At 42.8% G+C, this 24,952-nt stretch overlaps 1 protein-coding gene across 1 annotated transcript in view; it reads right to left on the minus strand.

Moving 5' to 3' along the window:
• SMAP2 (small ArfGAP2) overlaps nucleotides 1-20,470 on the minus strand; it is a 47,371-nt gene extending 26,901 nt beyond the window's left edge. The window contains exon 1 of the mRNA XM_027537682.1: nucleotides 19,929-20,470. Within this exon, the coding sequence (XP_027393483.1) occupies nucleotides 19,929-20,031 (103 nt within the window). The 5' untranslated portion in view covers nucleotides 20,032-20,470. The remainder of the gene's footprint in view (nucleotides 1-19,928) is intronic.
• Between the last annotated feature and the right edge of the window lie 4,482 nt (nucleotides 20,471-24,952).

Here is a 24,952-nt window from a genome sequence, read left to right on the forward strand (position 1 = left end):
AAAAGATCAAAGGAAGGGCAGTTAACTTTCAGAAAATTTAGCTTATTTGCCTTATTTTATTATTAGACAGCAGGGATTTGCTGTGGCTTAGGCTCTAACTCTTCCTTTCTGGCTATCCCATCAGTGGATGGTAACGTACACTCAGGTGATATTTCTAGTACTAAAGAACTTCCAAACTCCCAAATCAACCAACCTGTACCATTATTACTCAACTCTACTTCCCAGAATACTTCAGAAGGGAAAGCACCAGATCCAAGTTTGAACTTGGTTGTTTGTTTGGCTTTGAAAAGGACATTCTGCAAAGGTACGTTCTAATGATGTCACCGCTCCATTCAAAGACATGTAATTTACAGCCCCACTGTTAACTGAACTCCAAACTTCTAAATGTGGCTTAACTTCTTCCATGATTTGGGCCTTTTGTAGAATCAACTTTTATTACTCCTTTTCTCTCTTCTATACACCAACAAAGACATCACTTCCCCTAAAACTGTGTGCAGCTGCCAGTTGCCAGATTCCAGCACACAGAAATATTTGAGAGGGTAACTCCCACCCACAGACACTTTTCTGATTTGAGGCAGACTGTGGGACTCCTTCCTGGACAAGGTAAGTCCCTGATTCTGCCCAGAAGGTCTTGCACCGCCACAGAGGTCTCTTTCCAGCCAGTCCTGGAGCAGCAGCTGTGCAGTACTGCTAGTGGTGCTCTCTGAAAGTTTGAGACAAAGCCCAAGTCTCCTGGGCTTTCCCTGGGAGCTTATGGTATGTGATGCTATGGTTGTTTTCATAGGAGAGAGCTGAAACATTCTAAGGAGAGGGAAAGAGCTGGCCAAAACATCTTCTGCCGGGATGAAGACTCTCACACAAGCTGATGCTTCCCTCCACTGGAGCCCAGTCCTCTGCTATTACAAATAGAGTATGGCAAAACGTAATAAAAATCTAAACAGGTCCACCTCTTTACTTGAGGACACAGGAGATTTTCTCTAAAAAGAACTAAACGTGAGCCCCCTAAACTTTCATTACACGGAGTAATGGTGGCTTGCTTTCAAGGACATACATGGCCACTCAAAGATACATCAAAATCTCTCCAAACCCTAGTGACTGGTGCCAAAACACCCTAAAAGCATCTCAGAAGAATGCATAACTTCAGAGGGAAAGAATGGATGGTATGGTTGAATATACTCATTCTAGAAAAACCTAGGATTGCTTTCCCAACAAACTGCATGATGGAGGCAAAGAGTGTGGGAACAGAAGGGAAAAAATGCTTGAGAACTCAAATACATGGATGAAGTAGATTGTAAATGATAAAAAAGAGCCAGCTAAAAATCTGTGACAAATAGGACAAACTTCCCTGCTCTCTTTAGAGATTTTATGGATGACAGTAATTTGGAATTACATAAAAAGAATGGATCCTCTATTTAAAATGGATAACCAATAAGGACCTACTTACAGCACATGGAACTCTGCTCAGTGTCATGTGGCAGCCTGAAAGGGAGGGAAGTTTGGGAGAGAATGGATTCACATATATGAATGACTGAGTCCCTTCACTGTTCACCTGAAACTATCCCAACATTGTTAATTGGCTATACCCCAGGATAAAATAAAAAGTTTAAAAAAAAAAGAAAAGAAATGGATCAGAAAATGGAGACCACCTAGACTATGAGTCAGAAGTCAATTCAAAGAAACTCATTATGCTGTTAATTAAATATTTCCTTAAAAAGGTTTGAAGGAGAAAAGCAAGGAACATTTTTGAAATTGTGTGAAGACAATCAAATGAAAAAGAGCTTACAAGTCAAATGAAGAAATTTCCAAACTGAACAAGCCTCTCTGCAATTTGAATATTCATAACTTGAAAGTGAAATTCAAAAGCTTCTGCTGAAACTTGAAATACTGACTGAACCACATCAAGAATATATAATGAAACTTTGCTCAAAGGTAATCAAGCAGGGAATTTACTGCTTAGAAATAAAGAAGAAACTGGACTTCCCTGGTGGTCCAGCGGTTAAGAATCAGCCTGCCAATGCCAGCCGGGGACACGGGTTTGATCCCTGGTCTGTGAAGATCCCACATGCCAGGGAGCCAACTAACCCTGTGTACCACAACTTCTGAGGCCAGTACTCTAGAGCCGAAATAAGAGAAGCCACCGCAGTGAGAAGCCCATGCACCACAACTAAAGAGTAGCCCCTGCTTGCTGCAGCTAGCCCACACGCAGCAACGAAGACCCAGCACAGCCAAAAATAAACAAACAAATTTTCAAAAAAATTTTTTAAAAACCACAAAAACTTAAAAAGAAGAAACTTCCTAAAGTGTACAAAAACATCAGCAGTGTACACCAGAAGTGCAACTCCTACAGAAAGCCGGCCAAAGACCTCGAGAGAGAATTGGAAAGAAACACTTCCTTCTATCAAAGATGGATCATGTCCCATGAGAAAAAATCCTCAACAAAGTTGGCTGGCATCTCCATTGACTGAGAGAAAGCTCAATGAGCTAGAAAAGAAGTGGAGACACAAATTGGCCAAAGCAGAATTTAAACCCTAGCTTCCCCCCAACCCCCACCCCCAACCCCGATCCAGGACTCCTCTGCCTTGCTAATCAGCAAGCAGAGGCCAGAGAGGTCAGGGCAGCCCTCTCTTTCATCAGGTTCCCAGGGAAGGAGGAGTTAAAGCCCAGGGCTGAGGGACCCAGGGTCACGTCTGGCTTTAATCCCACAGCAGCCACGTCCTCAATACTCAAAACCACAGCAGGACATCTGTCTACGCTTCCTCTCTTCAAAAATCACCTTGTTTTCTCTCTTTTTACTTAATGGCTGTTATTCAATTGATGCTACATTTGCCCTTATTATAATTTCTAAGATAGGATTTAATATAATGCCTGTTGTTAGCTGCTGAGTCGTGTGTGGCTCTTTGTGACCCTATGGACTATACTCTGCCAGGCTCCTCTGTCCACAGGATTTCCCAGGCAAGAATACTGGAATGGGTTGCTATTTCCTTCTCCAAAGGATCATCTCCACCCAGGGATCAAATCAGCGTCCCCTGCACTGGCAAGCAGATTCTTAACGACTAAGCCACTTGGAAAGCCCAATATAATGCTTAAGAACATAGTAGTCCTACTTTATTAGACTCTCTAGAATTAGATAGTATAACTGTTGTACTTTGGCTACAATAAAAGACCCTCTATCACTTAATTCATTAATTGAAGCTTGATATGACAGGGTGGAGGCATTTGAAACAATACAAGAAGTGCAATAAGCTGTTATTAAAGACCTATAAAAGTGACAATATTTATCCCCAAAAATTGACTGGTTTTTAAAAGAATGTAAAAACAAAACAACATCCCCAGCTAAAAACAATACTATTTTTATTGGTTTAGCCATAAATGCATAGATTAGGAGAACTCATTATGCAACTTTTGTTTCTTGATTTTTAAATTTCTCTTTAACCTCTGTTATTTTGTTTAGCATATGTTTTGCTGTTTAAATGTTTTAAAATTTTATGCCAACAATAAAAGTTTTACTTTCTTAAAAAAACAAAAACAGTATGTTCATAGTTCATTTTAAATAAATGCTCCCACGAGAAGCCAGTAGGAAAGTTGTGGGTACACAGTGCTGGGCCTCCAAGTGGGAAGACCCTCTCTTTCTGGGAGAATCTTGAGATCCGCCTGGAGGATCAGGTCTCTGACTATGCCTTAGGAAGAGGCCTGGATTTCTCTATCCGCTAAGAAATGAGTAAAAGAGCCTTAAGTGAGCAGCAGCATCACAAGAAGGCTAGTTTGGCTTTATCCTCTGGGTCAAGCTCTCCAGAGAGAAACTTCCTGGTGGTAGGTCCTTAAATAGCACCTTTCCCATGGAGGTGGGCCTGATGTTGAGGGGAAAAAATCAAGCAAGGTAATTAAGAATCTACACTGGTTTATAAACTAAGGCAAGCAACTTAAGGATTATGAAGCTGAACATGGACTGGGAACAAGTTGAGGCAGGATCAGCAATTAAACTTTCAAACAGTGACTGCTTTTCAGTTTCATATATTTTGTGGTAAGTTCTCTTTTCGCTCCCTCTTTGTACTCAGAGTTCTGAATGGTGCTAACAGGGCTAAGAGCAAAGAATCAAAGGAAATGATCTGTGTCTGTGTACGAACCAGAGCTTTAGAGCAGAGGCAGCAGTGTGCTGAGAGCATTAATAATCCAGGAGAAGTATACGACAACAGAAAGAGAAGCAGGACACGCTGGGGTCACCTGGACACCTTTCCATCTCTACCTGTGGATTCTCTTTCCTGGATTTACGTTTTGGAGGTTCTCAGTTTTGACAAGTAAGGAAAACTGGATTACTTACACTTTCTAGATGAACTTACTATAGCTCACAAACAACTCTACGTGAGCTGTTACTTGCAAAACATCATTTTGTGAAAACCTTGCTCCATCCACTTTCTCCAGCAAGTCTTTTTTCCTTCCTATTCTGACTCTCTCAGTACTCCTATGGCACTCATCTACAGTTTTTCTGTTGCTGGGTTTTATATGTTTTTATTTTGTCATCTCCTTTAGGTAACAACTGCCTAAGTCGGCATACTTTTTAAAAACCTAGTATGAGTATTTCTCCTATGTGGACCTGAGGTTTGAATTCCTTATTATTGAACCACACAAAGGTGATTTAAATATCCTACACAGAAAATTAGGAAGAAGGGTGTCCTTAATGTTCCTTGTATCCCGGTTAGCCGGGATATTTTGGCTCTAGCTAATTTCCTCTACACAAAGACCCTGCTTAAAGCATTTATGAATAAGCTAGAAGAGTGGTAGCTGAGGCGAGGCTTCTCTGAAAAGGGGAGGGAGGAGATAAAAAAGAGCTGCTTTCATTGGGGGCAGGAAGGAGATTATTTCATTAGGAGCTAAACAGTGAGACTATCTGAGTACAAACAATTGTTTGGCTTGAAGGCTCCGTGTGGCCAATTACTCCCACAGAGGCTCAGCTGGAATGGAACAGACAGCCTGCCAGGACTGAGGGACGGAGACTGACACAGGCTCAAGTGTCATGGATCTGGGATCCCAGAACATCCCAGCAAGGATGCTCACAGAGCACACTCTACCCCAACCAGCAAACAGCATCATTCTGCACCCAACCTAGTCAAGAATGTGGACTGAAAAGAGATGAGAAAAAGATGACACTGGGGACAAAGATAAAGTGCATGCTCAGCCGCTCAGTTGTGTCTGACTCTTCCGTGACCCCACGGACAGTAGCCCGCCAGGCTCCTCTGTCCAGGGGATTTCCTAGGCAAGAACACTGTAGTGGGTTGCCATTTCCTTCTCCAGGGGATCTTCGTGACACAAGGATTGAACCTGCATCTCCTGCTTAACAGGCAAATTCTTTATCACTGAGCCACCTGGAAAGCCCCAGGATTAACAAATACACACTACTATACGTAAGATAAACAACAAGAACCTACTGTATAGCACAAGGAACCTATTCAGTATCTTTAATGATCTATAATGGAAAAGAATCACACACACACACACACACACACACATATATATACACAAGTATAACTGAATCACTTTGCTGTAGATCTAAAAACTACACAATGTTGTAAACTATACCTCAAAAAAATGGTTAAAAAATTTAAAATATTTTAAAAGGATAAAATAAAACCAACATTTTGTAGCAAAAGTAATAAGGATAAAGCCCAGATCTTGTAAGAAAGCTAGGACATTTCAGTCAGTAGCTCAATGGCTTTCATCAGGCTGGGGGGAGGAGGCATATAGAGATGGATCACTGAGCTGACAGCTGGGCAATTATTTCAAGGCCAGGTGGACCTGATATTTCAAAACTTGACATTATAATTAAACTAATTTCCTATCGCTCATGACCTCACTTCAGGAAACGGACGTTAACTTGATTCACCAGAAGTTATTGTCTTCACCCTCTGGGGACATTTAGTTCTTTAGGTTACTTCCGGCTAAAGCTTTAACTTCCTCTTTGCAACAACCAGTATCTATTCATATCCTGAAAAAAATACTGAAGATGCAAAGTGAGCCTGCCCATTTGGGGGAGGCATACCTTTAGAATAAGCTACCAAAGAGGGGCGATAGAGCTCTTGACCAATGAGACAGCTCTTAATCCTCCATTCCCACTCTTCTTCCTCTACAGCAGTACTTCTCAAATGAAGTAACTTCCCCCCAAGTGGCAATGTCAGTGTCTGGAGACATTTTTAGTTGTCACAACTGGCAGGAAGTGGGACTGGAATCTAACAGGTGAGGCCAGGGGTTCTGCCTAAGCTCCTACACAGGACAACCTCTCAACAACGTATCCAAACACGAATAGTGCTCCGGTTAGGAAGTCCTGCCCGAGAGAAGCCATCTTTATTTTAAGCCATTTAGTTTGGAGCATGTGAGATATAAGAATATACCAATCCTGTGGAAAAGCTGCCTCTCTTGTTCCATAACAAGGAGATAAACACTGAGATACAGAATTCCAAAGCTGGAAAGAACTTTAAGGATTATCTAGTCCAAGCACAGCTGGAGAATCTAAGACCCAGAGAGGTCAAGTCATTTACCCAAGTTCATGGAAGAAATCACCAGCTGGACTGGAATTAGAATCATCTTTCTCCACCTGAAATGTGTTATACACAGAAGACGCTCAATAACAGTCTCTGTATCGATGTCCTGATCTTCAAGTGCTCTTTTCTCTTACCACATACTTTTTACTCTCTGCTCCTGGAAAGCCCAATGCCTGAGCTTGTGTGTGAAGGTTCATCTCCCACCCCTTCTCACTCACAGTCCTCCTCCTCAGAGGAAGCCCAGAGGTGGAGGACAGTGAAGAACAAGCGGCCAGGCAGAACTCATTTTTCAGTTGTTTGAAGGGAAGCTCATGCTTTTCACACAGGCAGAGAGAGGCTTTACACAAAACCTTCCGAGTCAGCAGATGAGCTCGTACACGAGACCACAGACATGTGAACTTCTCCCTTCCACACCGGTGTGCAGCTTTCCCAGCAGATGGAAAACCAGTGCCAGTTTAATCGCATCACAACCGCATGCAAAAGCTAGAGAACTTCCATTCCTAAACAAACAGCAGAACAGAAATGAATCCAATATCAAAGTACAGCCAGTTAGTTCAGTGACGCACAGAATGTTAGTCATTGAAACAGCCCTGGCTTAAGGGAGCGGAGCAAAGGTGGAGATCTGCCCTTCCAGAGGAAGACATTCACTACAAGCTTTCACAAGCCAGGTGTTTCAGAATTGGGTATAATGAGGTACAGGTCAGAAGGGGGTGGGGCAAGATGCCAGCTGTGTGGATAGAAAGCTCCTGCAAAGGGAACTTTATGCAGGGGAACCCAGGGCAGGTCTCAAGGAAAAGCACAGGTTCTTGGAATTAGACAAACCTGTTCCAGCGGGACAAAGAGAGCTTCTAAAAGCGCTGCAAGGTTCTGATTAATTTCTACAGCACCTGAGAACAGTGTCTAAATATTTACTCCCATCCCACAAAAAAGGCTAAAGGGCTACTGTTTCAGCCTTCTGTTTCACACCCGTGGCTACATCCCCCCACCCAGTGATGTGTCACACTAAAACCTCCTATGCGAAGGACAGGGTACTAGCTTTGTGACTGGCTCCAGCTTTCAACGTGGCACAGATGCCAGGAGCACACAGAAGAAACGGCACACAAAAGCAATGGTCACAAAGCCACCAGGAAATTCACCTGCTGGGCTTCCTGCAATGTCACAGAGCTTCAAATATCTGAGTTGAGAGGATAAAGGTGACTTTCAAAAAATAAAACAGGAGAAAGAGTATGACCTGAACATGCATGACTAGGAGAGTGTTCACGATGCCCACAGAACACACTCTACCCCATTCAGCAAACATCATTCTGCACCCAACCCAGTCGAGAGTGCGGACTGGAAAGAGGAGAAAAAGATGATACTGGGGACAAATGTAAAGTAATTCAACCTAAAACCAAAATTTTTGTGGGTAGGAAGATAAATTAGGAGTCTGGAATTAAGATATACACACTACTATAGATAAGATAGTAAACAAGGACCTGCTGTATAGCACAGGGAACTATATTTAATATCTTTTAATAACCTATAATGGAAAAGAATGAAAAAGAATGTGTATACACACACACGTGTGTGTGAGTGTCCTCAATGGTTTTGCGGTAGATGTGAAACTAACACAATGTTGCAGATTATACTCCAAAAAAAATGGTTACAGAAGCACAGACGCTATGCAGCAGATGCTGAGCATCAGGTATCAGGGAAACATGGAACAAGGTGCCTGTCCTTATGGAACCCACAGTCTAAAGAAAGCCTTGTAAAACAAAAGCAAAAACCAGTGGCTGTTATCCCCTTTCCACCATAGTAGGGCTTCTAATCCTTCTTCCCAGGGGACTGAGTTTAAGTGAAGGAGGCCTGTATGAACAGCATAAGATGCTGATCAGTGGCCTGACAGAACAGTTCCACATATCAAGTACATAATGTGCAACGTGCACGTCAGATATAAAAATATATCTTGGCCCATCTTGCTATGATCATATCCTGTAAATCTGTTCCTTATGGTTAAGCCTGGATTCTCCCCAGCTCTCTGCTCCCGTCTCAAATGTCCACTACAATAAGACAGTTCAAAGCGACAGCCCCCACAGCAAGGCCGTCTCTACAGGGGCTCAACCGGAGAACCCCCTGACCACTCCTTAAAATTAGAAGGCACACATCACTACTCAACTCTGAACGCATAAATAACCCATCAGTCTAACAGCAACACCAAAATTCACATTGTCTCGTTATAAAAAATTTTATAACCCTGAAAATTTAAGACCCAAATGCCCAACAACTGGGCAAGAATTGAGTAATGATATATTCAAACAATGGAGTACAATAAAGGCATTTAAACATTTTTAATGTCAGGAAAAATGCTTATGATAAATATTAAGCAAAACAACAATGATATAAAACTATATTACAGTAGTATAAGCTTAAGTAAAAATGGGTGATAACGATTATATGAAATATCTTCTACATTACTATACTTTTTCATACTTTCCAATGATTTCCATCACAAATATGAATAACTTTCATAATGAGAAAAAGATAGTTTTTCTTTTTTAGAGAAATAGCATTTAATGATGTTTAGCTAATAAGCACAACTGTCCTGGGAATCTGTTCCTATCGATCCTTAATTTGAGTCACTTGTGTCAGATGCCTATTCACAGACAAGGCTCAAAACCAAGTCAGAAGGCTCAAGGGAGCTGAGCTGGAATCTTCCTGATTCCAATGCTGTATTTAATGATGCTTCCTTTCTCTCACAGGAGAGCTAGGAATGTTCACACAACACTCACACTACCAGAAAGACCTCAAAATTCCCCTCAGTCTGAAACAGTTCCTCTAACTCATCTCCTGACATCTACCTTGGGAGAGACCAAGTTCCCAGTCCCTTACAGCTATTCTCACAATAAAAACGCTTTCGATACAGCAGAAGAGGCTGAGTCTTTTCATTCTTTCTTTTTCAAATCGGCTGTCACACTTCAAATGGTCTCCATTAAGTCCATTGTTTCCAGCTATTTTGAACACAAGCATCATGATAAGAATAGGGAGTTTCCTTCCTCTTTCTCATCAGAGGCCTTGGGTCAGTTATAACCCAAGTGGTAAAGTGTCAACATGAAAAGACACCAATGTCCCCTCCATCAACAGCACAGGATGGAAAATTCTGTAGGTGATTATTTTTTAAGGCCCTAGAACAAAAACCATCTAAATAATATTAGGACAATTTTTAACTCAAGACTTGAAACACTAGAGAACTCATTTCTAAATTTACACACACAAACACACACACACACACAGAGGGGACTTCCATTAAGATAAGAAAAGAGGAAGAAGTTAAAATTCACTGTGTGTGCATTCAGGAAATAACACTGTAGGATTAACATGTAAACCCACATCTCAAGATGTAAGCTCTGTGACAGAGGCGCGGGGATATTTACGGACTTCCCACCACCAGCAACCGCCATGAAAGACAGGGTGGCTGTTTGCAATAAAGGGAAAGAAAAGGTGCTCTATTTCCGCACATCTCTATGCGGGGACAGGCTTATCAGCTGCAGCTGAGACTAGGTCTCTCCTCCTCCTGTATTTGCTCTATTATTTTCACTACATCATAAAATGGAAAAGGTTACACGTTTGTTCCTTGGGTGAGGAGAAAGGACATGAAGCCTGAGGGATCTGGTTCTCTTTGTTTCTGATTAAGACAGTTCTTTTTGTAAGTTTTGACTTGAAATTAAGTAAGGATAAACAAAGCATTTTCCAAGTGGACTTATGAAATCCAGTACTTTCTAAATAAACCATATCCAACAGCTATTTAAAAAGCAAACCAGAATACCCATAGGAAATATACAAATGGGGAAAAGAGGGCTATGGTCAACAAAAATGGTTAAAAAGCTACTTAACATTGTTTGAAAACGAGCAGCAACAACAAAATCCCAGCAACAGGCTGCAGAGGTGGGAACCCGGGACAAGTTCCAGCCACACAAGAGAGAGCATGGGGGTTTCAGGGGCGTGATGCACAAACTGAAGACGACCACCAGGGTGACCTTACGCTGATGGGTGGCCACAGCTGAAGGCAGATTTGGCTCATCTCTGGGGTTTTCCACTGGGAAGAAACCTGCAGTTCAGCCATCAATGGACCAGCATCCACACAGCCTGTGGGGGAAATACAGGATCCAGAAGAGTGGGGTAGGAAAGGAGAAAGTTTGGAAAATGGAAGAGTCAAATACAGTAGTGAAATATTGCAATTATTAAACACGAGGCTTCAAAACCACATAAGTGTACCTCTTAAGGTGAAAGGGGCTGGCTGGGAAGAACTGGTACTCTGGGAAGAGATATGCTTTTTACACTACCAAATTACACTTCAATCACATGCGTGAATTATAGTAGTACCTGCTATGAGGAAACTAATTTTTGGAAAAGAAGAGAAAAACAATGAAACCTATGCAATTTTTACCACTGGTAACTTTACTCAACGAGAGGTCCTTATCCATAGCTTCTGCAGGAAAAGAACCACCTAAAAGCAAACATACTCACACTCCACTGAAAAACCCTTGCTGGCCTGGTTCCACCAATTCCAATAATGTGGCAGGCGCCCAAAGGCAGGTGACCCGATTGACAAAAAAAGCTCTTCTACAAAGCGCTCAACTCGTATCACAGAACTCATTAAACAGCTCATCATCAAGAAAACTGGCAGCAATAACCTGAGAAGCCTTGTCTTTACAAGGAACAGCAGCAACCTTCTGAATAAGACAAAATATTTTTCAGGTCTAGTATAGAAGACAGCGAACTTCGGCAAACTTCGGGAGACGGTGAGGAACAGAGAGGCCTGGCAGACTTCAGTCCATGGGGTTGCAGAGACGGACGCGACGAGGGGACTGGGCAACAACAACAACAGAGAAGACTGTGTGTCCGGTGATCTCCTCTCTCACCCAGTGCTAACTGATCTGAGCTTGCTGAGGGAGGGGAACAGACAAACCAATCAAAACTATTTAAAGAGATACCCAACACAAGGAAAATTGGCTCCAGCTTAACAATCAGAAAAGTCTAATCCGTACCACGTTTTAAGGCTGCAATCCTCAAAACTCTTTGCATATCTTAAGTGATACCGACTCGAGTTTTTAGTTGTGGATGGGACAAACTCAGTGTATACACATCATGCCTAAGTCTTCCCAGAATTAGCAGGGTGGGAACTTATTTTCCAAGTAACCAAACGATAAACTGCTCCTGGTAGAAACAGAAAGTCAAATACAGATTCCACAGAAGTCATGCATCCTAATTAAACAGGCAATGACTGAGTTGTTACATTACTTCCCAGGACTAATTATTGTTTTGGCAACAGTTAAGCTCCTTTAGAAGCACTGGCCTGAACACCCTTCTTATCCTTTGTCCAAAATAACTCAACTGTTTTCTTACAAGCAGAAAGAACTGCATCTTGGAGATTTAAGTGCCTTTGCCTGTCTCAACTTGGATCCTCCCCTTCCTCCACACTATCACGGGGAACTACATCTCCCAGGCTCCCCTGCCAACTAATTTCTTGGTAAGTTCCATCAATGGGAGGCACTGATAAGGATAAGAGGCAGGAGAAGGGGGGAAGCCAGGGTAACACTCTCTATCTTACTTGGTCCGAGTGCCAGCTACCACCAGACAGCTTTTCTTTCCACTCTTCTTGGTCCCAGCAGATGGCTCAGGCTTCTGGCCTTTGCTGACTTCAGCACCTTCTAATTTCCTTAGGGCATAGGAGGTCCCAGGTGTTGCCAATCTCTGCGTTGTCTCACCAGCCCACTGACCTTCTTGGCCCTTTTATCACCTATGGAACCTATTCGATATTAAAGTCCCTCAGCTTGTATCTCCTATAGTGTTTTCTGTTTCTCTGAAGGGTCCATGACTTTTAAATATATTTTAAAAACTTAGATTTCCTAAGAATTACACAAATATTCAGATAAGTTATAAAGGATTTCTTTTAATAAGAAACAAAGGATTTGTATCATTCAAGCAAATATTTACTGACAGCCTGACCGCCTGGCGTGCTGCGATTCATGGGGTTGCAAAGAGTCGGACACGACTGAGCAACTGAACTGAACTGACCACACTAGGTCCTGGGAATACTATATTGAACAAAACAGGCACAAAACTCCTGCCCTCATGCGGCTTACTTTCTAGTGAACTGTGGCAAATTACAATTTTAAGAAGTTAACTAGCAGAGGAATATTTCTTTAAAAATAGAGGAATTTGGTAAAAGTGAATTAACTTTAAGGGGTTCTACTCTACAGAGACTTGGTTCCTACCTTTTCAGTGTGGTATGCTGAACTGTCACATTCCAGGGGCCAGTATAGAACTTCTTCAAAGTTAGTATCTACTTAAACTGGCAACTTGCTCAAACAAAAATATAACTGTGATAAGGATTTAGGCAGACACAATAATAAAAGTTAAGCACTGTATGCTTAAATGAAAAACACATGAGTGTTTGATGCAGAGTCTTGCTGGGTATCTTTTTCAGAGGAGCTATTACTTGGAGGAATTGAGTTTGAGTCCATTTAATGTCACTTTATCTCCTCCCTATGGCGCAGGTAGCTTCCAGTATCACATACAAAGCCAGCCACAATGCACATAACGAGTCAAGTGTTGTGGTCTCCAACTGCATGACATTATTTCCAAGATGGAATTTTTAGGCTGAACAGAAACAATGACTCATGTGGTGAACAGTTACACAGACGACTCTGCCCAAGAAAGCTGCCACCTACATACCACGATCTCAGAGGAAACATGCAGAAAGAAGGTAGTTTTCTGATTTATTTAAAAGCAATAGATTTGCTGAAAGGTATACTGAGATGTGGCTGCAGCTGCCTGTTGTTTACACATCCGGCTTCCCAAGTGGCACTCAGGGTAAAGAATCCGCCTGCCAAATACAGGAGACACAAGAGATAAAGGTTCAATCCCTGGGTTGCGAAGATTCCCTGGAGAAGCAAAAGGTAACCCACTCCAGTATTCTTGCCTGGAAAATTCCATGGGCAGAGAAGCCTGGAGGGCTACAGTCCATGGGGTCGCAAAGAGTCAGACACGACTGAACACACACACAAGCACTGAACAGCCAAGGGCTTGCGTGAAATATTCTTAGACTGCTTGAGTGTGAGAGCATGCTCAGCTTCAAAAATCCAACGTCACCAGCTCCAGAAACAGCTTGACATCGACGGCTGGCATTTCACTAGACTTCACAAGATAAATGAAGGTACTCATGAAGGGAGATCGAGTGGGCACGATACTCTGACCTTCCTTACCACTCAGCAGTTAGAAACATTTCATGTTTGCTATATTTACAACTCCATCTGAGTAGCAGGTGGACTTCCAATACTGTGGGTTTCTTACATAACAGAGAGTCTAATGCATATTCATAATTTCAATGCCACACAGCAAGTCAACTACAGAGCTAGTCTGACGTGTCTCTGCCTACCTTAGCCCTTGTCAATCCCCAACATGTAGTGAGACTATACCAAAGAATCTCACACACACATTACAGCACGTCTTGGAGGCTTTGCACATTCTTCTTCCTCGGCTTGGAATGCAAGTCCCCTAAATTCACCTGACAAAATCATGCTTATCATTCAAGACATAGCCTACTTGTCTCTCTGAGCCATGACTTCCTAAGCAGACTTGCTTGCTTTCTTCAGCGCTTTCATTTCTCCCTGTACACAATGCTACAATGATAATTACTACATTGCATCATTTATCTGTTTACACATCTGCTTGCTCATTAGACTATAAAATCCCTGAGACCAAAGGCCCTATCTTTTAATCTACATGTCTTGGTAGTGTCTGACACAAAGCAGGTGCTTAAGAGCATTTTCTGAATGAATACATACAGTGTGGGACTGCACTCTCAGAAGACAAGGCATTTTGTACTTTCTATCCCACTGCTACCAGATGATATTTAAAGGACAGAGAGAACTAATAGGAAAATGTCTCCCAGGGAACAGTTTGAATAAGTGGATATTAAAGGACAACCTAGGGACTTCCCTGGTGGTCCAGTGGTTAAGAATCTGCCTTGCAGGACTTCCCTAGCGGTCCAGTGGCTAAGATTCTGCACTCCCAATGCAGGGGGCCTGGGTTCGATCCCTGGTCAGGGAACTGGATTCCACATACCACAGCTAAAGATCCCGAGTGTCTCAACTAAGACCCAGCACAGACAAATAAATCATTTAAAAAAAGAAAAAAGAATCTGCCTTGCAGTGCAGGGCATGTGGGTTCAATCCCTTGTCAGGGAACTAAGATCCCACATGCCGCATGGCACCTAAGCCTGTGAGCTACAGCCAAGATCTGGTGTGCCTCAACCAAGACCCTACGCAATCAAATAAATAAATAAAATAAAATAAATGACAACCTAACAGGGACTTTAATTACTTTCAGTAAAACTCTGTCAGCCTAACTACAATGGTCAGAGTTAAGGTGCATGAGCTGTAAAAGGACTGAGAGTTATTTGATTTTGGCTGGAGAAGGGTGTCTAACTAGAGATGGAAGGAAAATACCTTCTACTGTCCAGGTTTGTGGCAATTAAGATAAAAATCTCTTAAAAGGTGCCACAGATACAGCTAAAATAATTAAAAACTGATAGCAATGTTCATGTTCTAGGGAATGATATTCAACAAGCAATGATTTAGCTATTGACAGAAAACAAAAGTAAAGCAAAACTAGAGATGAATTTACCAGAGTTAGAATCAAATATAGGAAATGGTTTTGGCTTAAAAACTAGATGAGTTTTCTATTCAGTGAGTTATTCAGTGAGTCATTCTAACTGTGGCTTCCAGTAACTAGGGTATTTAAGGGAATAAAGTCTGAAAGTGGAATGAATGAATAAAATTAAGATGAAATAAATGAGTTCAGCAATAGTAATGATAAATAGTGCTTACATGTGTGTAACACTTTAGTTTACAAGGCATTTTTATTTTTCAAATGAGGAAAATTAAACTGAGAAACTTAGGTGGTGTGCTGAAGGTCCCAAAGCTAAAATAAAGAGAATGATAGAGTTTAACTGGATGTTCCAACATCAAAGGGCTTCCCTGATAGCTCAGTTGATAAAGAATCTGCCTGCAATGCAGGAGACCCCAGTTCGATTCCTGGGTCAGGAAGATCTCCTGGAGAAAGGATAGGCTACCCACTCCAGTATTCTTGGGTTTCCCTTGTGGCTCAGCTGGTCAAGAATCCACACGCAATGCGGGAGACCTAGGTTCAATCCCTGGGTTGGGAAGATTCCCCTGGAGAAGGGAAAGGCTACCCACTCCAGTATTCTGGCCTGGAGAATTCCATGGACTGTGTAGTCTATGGGGTCACAAAGAGTCAGACGTGACTTTCACTTTCCAACAAAAGTCTACAGCTCTGGGACTTCGTTGGTGGTCCAGTGACTTCCATTGGAAGTCCTTCCATTGGAAGAATCTGTCTTCCAATGCAGGGGATGTGGGTTTGATCCCTGGTTGGGGAACTAAGATCCCACATGCCTTGGGGCAACTAAGATCTGAAGAGGTCAAAAATAAATAAATAAATACATATTTTTAAAAGTCTACAGCTCTGATTCTTTGCACCTGAAAGGTGAGCTTACAGGTGCTATGGACGGGGGCTAGGACACTGCCTAAGATGACTTCAGCGAGAGCAGATGTTTCCAAATCAAGCATATCTTTCAACTTTAAACCCTGGGGACACTCCTTACTGTGCATGGAGAGGGACTCTCCATGCCCTTCATGTTATACACTTGATTGAAAAAGTGAAAGGTTGGGACTTCCCTGATGGTCCAGTGATTAAAAATCTGCCTGCTAATGCAGGGATGCAGGTTCAATCTCTGGTCAGGGAACAAAGATCCCGTATGCTGCAGGGCAACTAAACCTGTGTGCTCCAACTACTGGACGTGCTGCAACTACTCAGCCTAAGCACCACAATGAAAGATCCCGCGGGCTTCAACTAAGACCCGACGTGGCCAAAAAAAAATAAATACGTAAATATTAAAGAAGAAGAAAAAGAATGCAGGGTGCCATGGACTTTGGGTAACATGCTATTATTTGCATAAAAGCACTGAAAAGGAATACATTTAAATGAAGTTGTCTATGTATGTATCATCTCTTAAAAGTCATGTAATAAATTACCAACAGTGGTTACCTCCAGAAGCACTGGGAAAAGCTGGTTAAGGGATCAGGGACAGGAAAACAATTTTTCACTGAATACATTCCCTTTTGAACTTTTTGAATTTTGAACCACATAAAAGTGGTTTTTCAAAAAGGAAATCTGAATTTAAGAACACGTACTAGGCATTGGAACAAAGGCAGTGGCCAGGTGATTTGAAGTGAAACATTTCCGAGATGGAGTGCAGAAGAACAGAGCAGTAAAAAGGTATGACAGACTTCTTGTCAGACTCCAGAATTCTATGTGGTATTTCACAGTTGAAAGCAAATATTCCTCAAGACCATCAAATTTCTTCCATTCTAATTCTTTGCTCATTAAACAGCTCTATTTTTTTCACGAACCTTGATACTGAGAAAGGAACATCCCAACATTGGACATAAGTATTCAGGTCATCAGAAAGGTAGATCCTTTCATGCTAAATAGGATAGTGTCCAGTTTAAACCACTCTCTGAAGAGGCTGATTAGGAGTTATTCCAGGCATACAGACAAAACATGGAACTGCAGAGCTACAGACTAAACCTCCAAACACGCGGCCTGGCCTCAGCAAGGTGGAGTTAACCATCAACATATCTGAAGTTTTCAGTATGTTTGTCCTCTCTTCTACCACAACTTCAAGTCAGCCCAAAATTTTACCCTAAAGGTCACAGTAAGTTAAAGGCTTTGGGTGATGAAACCATATCTTTCAGCTTAAAGCAAGTTGAAGCATTTGCTTTAAAGGCAGTACCAAAGTGGCCTCCATTCCCACTTAAATTATTTCAATGCCTTGGAGGTACAGGAAACTTGTGAGTCTTATGCTCAAGAGAGTTAAAAACAAAAACAAAAAAAACCCAGAACCAACAAAACTTATACTACACAAAGAGAACACATTTATTCTCTATTCTGACACTCAAATTACATATCTTATAACATCATTCTTAAATCAGTATACAATTTTTTTTAAAGAATTACTGCCAGAGGTATTTTGAAACATTACAAAAATACCTGTTCATAGGTCTGCAGTTCAGGGTTACATCATCTGATTTTATGTTAATGGATTAGTAAGCAATCACTCACCAGGTCCTACACAATTAAGCTCTCAATTTTCTAAGTAAGAAAGGACATGAGACCTACAGATAAATACCCAAGTACAAACCTCATTTTAGCCTGCAGCTTTAAAATTCCTCCTCCCACTAAAAGTGTTTTTTACCAGAGCTAAGAGATAACTTAATCTACGGATTCAAGTGTCTCTTCCTTCCACGATCTGACATTTGTCCACATGACCATTACGACAACCACAGTCAGGAAAAAGGAGCGGGAAAATGAATGGGAGGAGTTCAAAGAGTACAAGGGCTAGCTAACACATAAACTGCAAAAACTGAGGCCACAAATATCTTACTGACTTGAACCGAACGATGACTGACTGACACATTGTCATCTCATTTTTAATAGAATGGCCAAGTCACTGAAGCCATCAGGCCAAAATGTAAAGCTAATTCATGAAAAGAAGTCATTTCAGGACCCAGGATTCTACTATCAAAATTAGTTAATAAAGTTTACAGGCCAGCAGTTACCATCTCTCATTAAGAATGAACTAACTAATGTTTTATTACCTGATCCCCAGTAATTCTGTCAATAAAGAGCAACAGAAAATTTGGAGGTGATGAATCAACCTCTCTTCCATGTGCTATGTTTTGTTGGAATATGAGTAAGTACAAGAGTGGTATGGGAAATGGGGGGTGGGGTGGTACCGATTATCAAAATGGTATCTGACTCCCCAAACGGAGCAGTGCTCACTCAGTGGGTTGTTCCACTGCGACTCAAGATCTGTCAACTGAGGACACAAGGGAATTTGAGTCAAGCCAAAGAGATATACTCCCAAATTTTAAGCCAAATCTTCCCATAGAGCTAGCAGAAGATCTCATGAAAGTCAACTATAAGAAATTAACCTACTCAACATAACCTTATTCTACAATACTTTTTAAAATGAATTTTTGCCAATGCAAAAATTCAGGAAAGAAGTCGGGGGATCTACTTTCCTAATGGCACATGCCATTTACCCATTGGTAAAGGGCACTAAAATATACTACCAGGGGTCCAAATCAATGTCTCTCTCCCATCTCCTTATATAACCTTACTTCTCCAAAATAAAAGGTAATTAAGTGAAAGTATCAATTAAGCATGTAATTCCTTTCTCAATACTGATAAAGACAAATACATTTGGATCTTTGCTGTGTACTATATGCCCAACATGCTATATGGCAAACAATCCAGGTGAATTCACTGTGTTATGAACAAAAGTAAATTCGCAATAGCTCCCAAACCAAAAAAGGAATTTTCCCAACTCCAATTTATATTCCAAAGAATTCAGAAAGAAAATAAGGAAACAAAATATTTGTAACCTATCAATTTCGAGCGCAAATATTTCACTAATAAGCAAGCTTTGGTTGCATGCTAATTTGTAACTGTACCAAATCATGAATCTTTAAGGGCACAGAAAACAAAGACACTGCCATGATCATATTTCATCTTTAGAAGGATGATAGCCATGGAAGCAACAAATTCGATGAGCCCTTGTTTCCTTCTCTGCACTGATTAAACCGATCCTGCACTACAGCCACAATCTGCCAGTTCCTGCCACCACACACACATCAGGCCTCCAACACTCTCCACAAGCCAGGGCTAGGCTGCCTAGAAATCCGCACTGTGTCACTGCATAAGCCAGTTCCCCCCTCCACACATCCTGGAAGAGGAAAGCCACCTAAGCACTCTGTCAGATCTCAGCAAGGCTGTAAAATGACAGAAGGAACTGCTAACCAAATAGCAGGCAGCCACGCTCACCACCTTTAAAAACCATTTAAGCAGTTTTCCTCCCCGTCATCTCACTTCCCTCTCCTCCCCACCCCCTCCCCACCCCGCTGCAGTTCACCCCCAGCGTTGCAAGTGGAAGGCTGCGAGCCGCACTGACAGTGGGCGCAGAACTCATTCAGAGCCCTGAAATACAGACATTCTCACCTGCACACATCATGCCACTTCCCCCAACCCCGACCATCACCGCCCCCGCCCCCCACCCTAGTCTCAACCATACAACTCGCCCTCGCAACCTCTCCCCACACCAATCCCGGCGCCCCAGAACACCTAGCAGCTTCCTCAAAGAGGGTAGCGCGCGTTACCATTTAGACGGTAGGGGCCCCCTAAGCTCCAGAGACCTCCCCCCTCCCCACACAGGTCGCCTTCCCCGTGTCGCCCGGAGACTGGACCCCTCGCCCGCAAGGAAGGATGCACTACCTTTAGACTGGCAGTCCGCACAAAACTTGTTATCCTCCTCCAGCAGCAGGTTGGCCAGGACTGCCTGGTACCGATCCACGTCCTTCACCGATTTGCCCGTCATGGCCAGGGTGCCGGTGGGGGCAGAGGGCGACGCGCCCTCCTAGCCCCCAGAAACCCCTGCCTCAGTCCGGAGGTGAGGACTCCCGGTCCCCGGCCCAGGGCACCTCCTGAGAACGAGGGAGCCCTCTCCCCTTGCGCAGTCCAGCGCCCCTTCTCCAGTCAGCCGCGCCTGCCCCCCAACTCTGCAGCCCCCCTCAGGGCGGCGCCCCCTGGCGGGCTTAGGGAAAGGCCCAGGTCCCAACGAGGCTGCCGGACCAGGCAGGACCCTCGGCCCAGGCAACAGGGACGCTCGGGCCTCCTGCTTTTGCCGGGCGCAGAGACGACCCCCGGGCCTGCCTGTCAGCGGGCTACGGCTCCCGCGCCTCGGTTTCCCTGGCAGCTGCCGCCTGCTCTGCCACCACCTCGGCCGCCTACTTCCGGCAGCTCTTCCTCTCCTCCTCCACCCAGCCCAGCCCGCGCATGCGCCCCGCCCCCACCGCTCCTGACTGGGCTCTTCCCTCCGCTCCGCTTCTCAAGAACCAATCCGGGCAGAAGTAAGGGGTGGGGCTTGGATGGGGCGGAGGAAGGATTGGGCACGCCCCCTGCATGTCCTTGGAAAAGAATGAATGGAGCAGGCGGAGAGCGGGTGGAGGGAGTGGAGGAAAGTGAAGGGAAACAACAAATAACTGAGCTCTTACACGTGCCAGGCACTGTGCTGAGCGCTTTCTATGAATGATCCCAACATAATCCCCCAAACCTCTCTATGAGTTAAAATTTTACCATCCTTATGTAACCTTTGGGTTGTGAATGCTCCAAAGCTTATTCTTTCCTTCAACAGCCAAATAGAAGGGTCCTACCTTCTAAACCTCTTAACAGAGGTCCATATAGCCAAAGCTATGGTTTTCCAGTAGTCATTATGGATATGAGAGTTGGACCATAAAAAAAGGCTGAAAGCCGAAGAATTGATGCTTTCCAACTGTGGTGCTGGATAAGACTCTTAAGTGTCCCTTGGACAGCAAGGAAATCAACCTAAAGGAAATCAACCCTGAGTATTCACTGGAAGGACTGATGTTGAAGCTGAAGCTCCAATACTTCGGTCACGTGATGCGAAGATCCGACTTATTGGAAAAGATCCTGATGCTAAGTAAGATTGAGGGCAGGAGGAGAAGGGGGTGACAGAGGATGAGATGGTTGAATGGCATCACCAACTCAATGGACATGTGTTCAGCAAACTCCTGGAGATGGTGAAAGGGAAGCTTGGCGTGCTGCAGCCCATGGGGTCACAAAGAGTCAGACACGATGTAGTGACTGGATAACAACAACCACCTCCTAATACAGAATAAGGGAACATCAATCACAACCTCCCCCTGGTTACCTCTCACTTGGTATGCCTGCTCCTGCTGAATTCTGGGTTTCTCTGTTCATTAGGTCTCCTCTTATGATTATTGACATCTTTGGACATTGTTTTGCCTAAACACTTTCTTGTTTAATTCCTCAGTTCTCCCAAAATAGTGCAGTTTTGTGCAGAAGACCTTTACTGAAAGTTATTTGGAGAGGTGAGGTGGAGAGGAGGGGCTATTACAGTAAAACACAAGAATCAGATCAAAACACAAGAATAGATAACTAATTAAAATGATTATTAAACATCATTGTCTAAAACCACCCTTACTACAGAGGGGATTAAGTACAGAATTTCTCAATGGCTGTCGTTTTCTTTAGGGACTTACCTGCCGTCTGGCAAATGTTTTCCTTCACTCATTCATTCTTTCAATCACCTAGTAAACTGTTACTGAGAAACTTCTAAGTATGAGGCACTGTCCTGGGGTGGGATGAGAGGGAACAATGTGATTCAGTTAATGGTTTTAAGCAGTCAATCTGGCTGCTATGGGAAGAGTGGATTTGGGAAGCTGGTAAGACCAGATGTTCAGAGTTATCTCTAGTCAAATTTTCCTCCGTCTCTTTGCCTCCCTGATGGCTCAGCGGTAAAGAATCCACTTGCAATCCAGGAGACACAGTTTCAATCCCTGGGTTGAGGAGATTCCCTGGAGAAGGAAATGGCAACCCACTCCAATATTCTTGCCCAGGAAATCCCATGGACAGGGGAGCGTAGTGGGCTACAGTCCATGGGGTTGCAAGAGTCAGACACAACTTAGTTACTAAACTACCACACCATCTCATTACTTTCCCCCCAAAGCAAAACTTTCATCAGAAAAAAACTAAAATTTTCTATTACTGTATTAATCAAAACAATCTGATTCTCTGTCTAAACGTCTTTCCTTCTAAAGATTTGACTTTCATAAACACATAAGTTCATTAAGGTATTTTTCCTAAACAAATTCTCAGTTCTTTCTCTAGAAGGAATTCTGCCTTCCTCTGAAGCTAATATTCTCAACCGATATCCCATTTGTAATCATTTTTCTTACATTAACGTACTTAGATTTTCTTATTTTAACACTTCTTTTACTAATGAGCAAACTGAGACTTAGAATAATAAACTCCTTCATCTAGGGAGTAGTAGAGCTGGGATTTTTAACCTAGATCTCTATGATCCCACAGCCTTAGTACTGTCAGAGTTTTTGCTTATGTTATCTATCATAATCCAGAGAAAGCCCCAACAGGATAAGTAATAATATTAACATAACAATTTTTCAAAAAAATGATGAAACAGAGTCTCAAAAGATGAAAGAAAGGCTCAGGCTTACCCAGTAAATTGTGATCACCGTGCCTTAGTTCAAATTCTCATCTTCATCCCGACACTATGCAAATAGACTTTTTGCTTTAGTCTAATTTTAATTTGATCCTTCACTCTACTCTTTGGAGTAGTTGTTGTTTAGTCACTACTGCTGCTGCTGCTAAGTTGCGTCAGTCGTGTCCGACTCTGCGCGACCCCATGACGGCAGCCCACAAGGCTCTGCCGTCCCTGGGATTCTCCAGGCAAGTTTTTCTTGGGCTGCAGTCCATAGAGTCACAAAGAGTTGTGACTCTATGGACTGCAGCCCAAGAAAAGAAAATCTGTCACTACTTCTACTTTCCCCCTTCCATTTGCCATGAAGTGATGGAACCAAATGCCATGATCTTAGTTTTTTGAATGTTGAGTTTTAAGCCAGCTTTTTCACTCTCCTCTTTTACCCTCAAGAGGCTCTTTAGTTCCTCTTCACTTTCTGCCATTAGAGTAGTATCATCTTTGTATCTGAGGTTGTTGATATTTCTCCCAGCAGTCTTGATTCCAACTTGTGATTCATCCAGTCTGGCATTTCGCTTGATGTACTCTGCATATAAGTTAAATAAGCAGGATGACGCTATGGAGAGAGCTTTCTAAATGGTAAATCTGGTTGACTGTCTCCTGCTTAAAAACCCTTTAGTGCCTCTCCATGACCTATGGCAATACTTCTCAAAATTTTCCATCTTGAGAGAGATTGTCTAGTCTAGTAGTTAAGCACACAGACTATGGGACCAGAATGACTGGGTTTGAATCCTGAGCTTTACCACTTACTATCTATATGACTTCTACCAGGTAACTTAACCTCTCTGTGCCTCAGTTATTTCATCTACAAAATGTGAACGATAGTGATATTAAACACCTCTTTCATAGGATTTTTGTGAAGCTTAACTGAGATAACGCCTGTAATATATTTAGAAGAGCTCTTGGCACACAGTGAGTGACAGACAATCAATGCTCTTCACCAAATATTGCTGGCCTTCTGCCTTCTGGGCGCAGGGTAGGATTTTATTTCCTGGCTCTCTTACCATTGGGTGTGGCCAATGAGTTTGAGCAGAAAGGTTATGTGTCCCTTCATGCCTTAAGCATTTAATCACTACTTTGAGACTCCTCAGATTCTCTTTCCCTCTGACATGGAAACCATCAATGTTCAAGATGGCGTTTGTCTTAGTACCATAACAGAATACCATAGACTGGGAGGCTTATAAACATAAATGTATTTCTCATAGCTCTGGAGACTGGGAAGTAAAAGATCAAGGTGCTGAAAGTTTCTGTGAGACCCCACTTCCTGGTTCACAGCAGGGGATGTAACACTGAGTCCTCATAAGGCGGAAGGGGCAATAGAGCTCTCTGGGTTCTTTTTGTAAGGGCATTGATCTCATTCATGGGGCTTTCCAGGTGGCACTAGTGGTAAAGAACCTGTCTGCCAATGCAGGAGACGTAAGAGATGCTGGGTTGGGAAGATCCCCTGGAGGAGGGCATGGCAACCCACTCCAGTATTCTTCCCTGGAGAATCGCATGGACAAAGGAACCTAGAGGGCTACAGTCCATAGGTCGCAAAGAGTTGGACATGGCTGAAGTGACTTTGCATCCATGCACAATCTCATTCATGAGGACTCCATCCTCATGACCTGATCCCTTTTCAAAGGCTGAACTTCCTAATACAATCACATTAGGTGGCAGGATCTTAATATATGCATTTGGGGAATTATGGACTTAAACATTCAGTCCCTAACAGTGCTTGTTCTATTATCCTAAGTTCCCCAGTAGCTATAAGTGAGAGCTCTCTGCCAACCCATAAAGGATATGTAGCATGGGCAAGAAATTAGCCTTCTTTGTGTTAAGCCACTGAACTTTGTGTACCCTACCCCAATCGATACACCAAACATGTGCTATTGTTATTATTATTAGCACAGGAGGGAATTCCCTGGTGGTCCAGTGGTTAGGACTCTACTGGAGGGGGCATGGATTTGACCCCTGGTCAGGAAATTAAGATCCCAGGTGGTGCAGTCAAAAAAAAAAAAAATGCAGAGGAAAGTGAATGCATATTCCAGGGTCTCAGAATATGGCCAAAGCAAACTTCTTCTCTTCCCAAGTACACATATTTGTATTGAAGTCTTGAGTTTTTCTTTGACAATTCCTGCAAAAATGTTCCCTCCATTCCATACGTGACTGTGTTATCTTGTCTTTAAAGTGTTTCACATTAGCTACCACCAGAGAGAAA

Source organism: Bos indicus x Bos taurus, chromosome 3 (genome assembly GCF_003369695.1).
Source record: "Bos indicus x Bos taurus breed Angus x Brahman F1 hybrid chromosome 3, Bos_hybrid_MaternalHap_v2.0, whole genome shotgun sequence".
Classification (NCBI taxonomy): domain Eukaryota; kingdom Metazoa; phylum Chordata; class Mammalia; order Artiodactyla; family Bovidae; genus Bos; species Bos indicus x Bos taurus.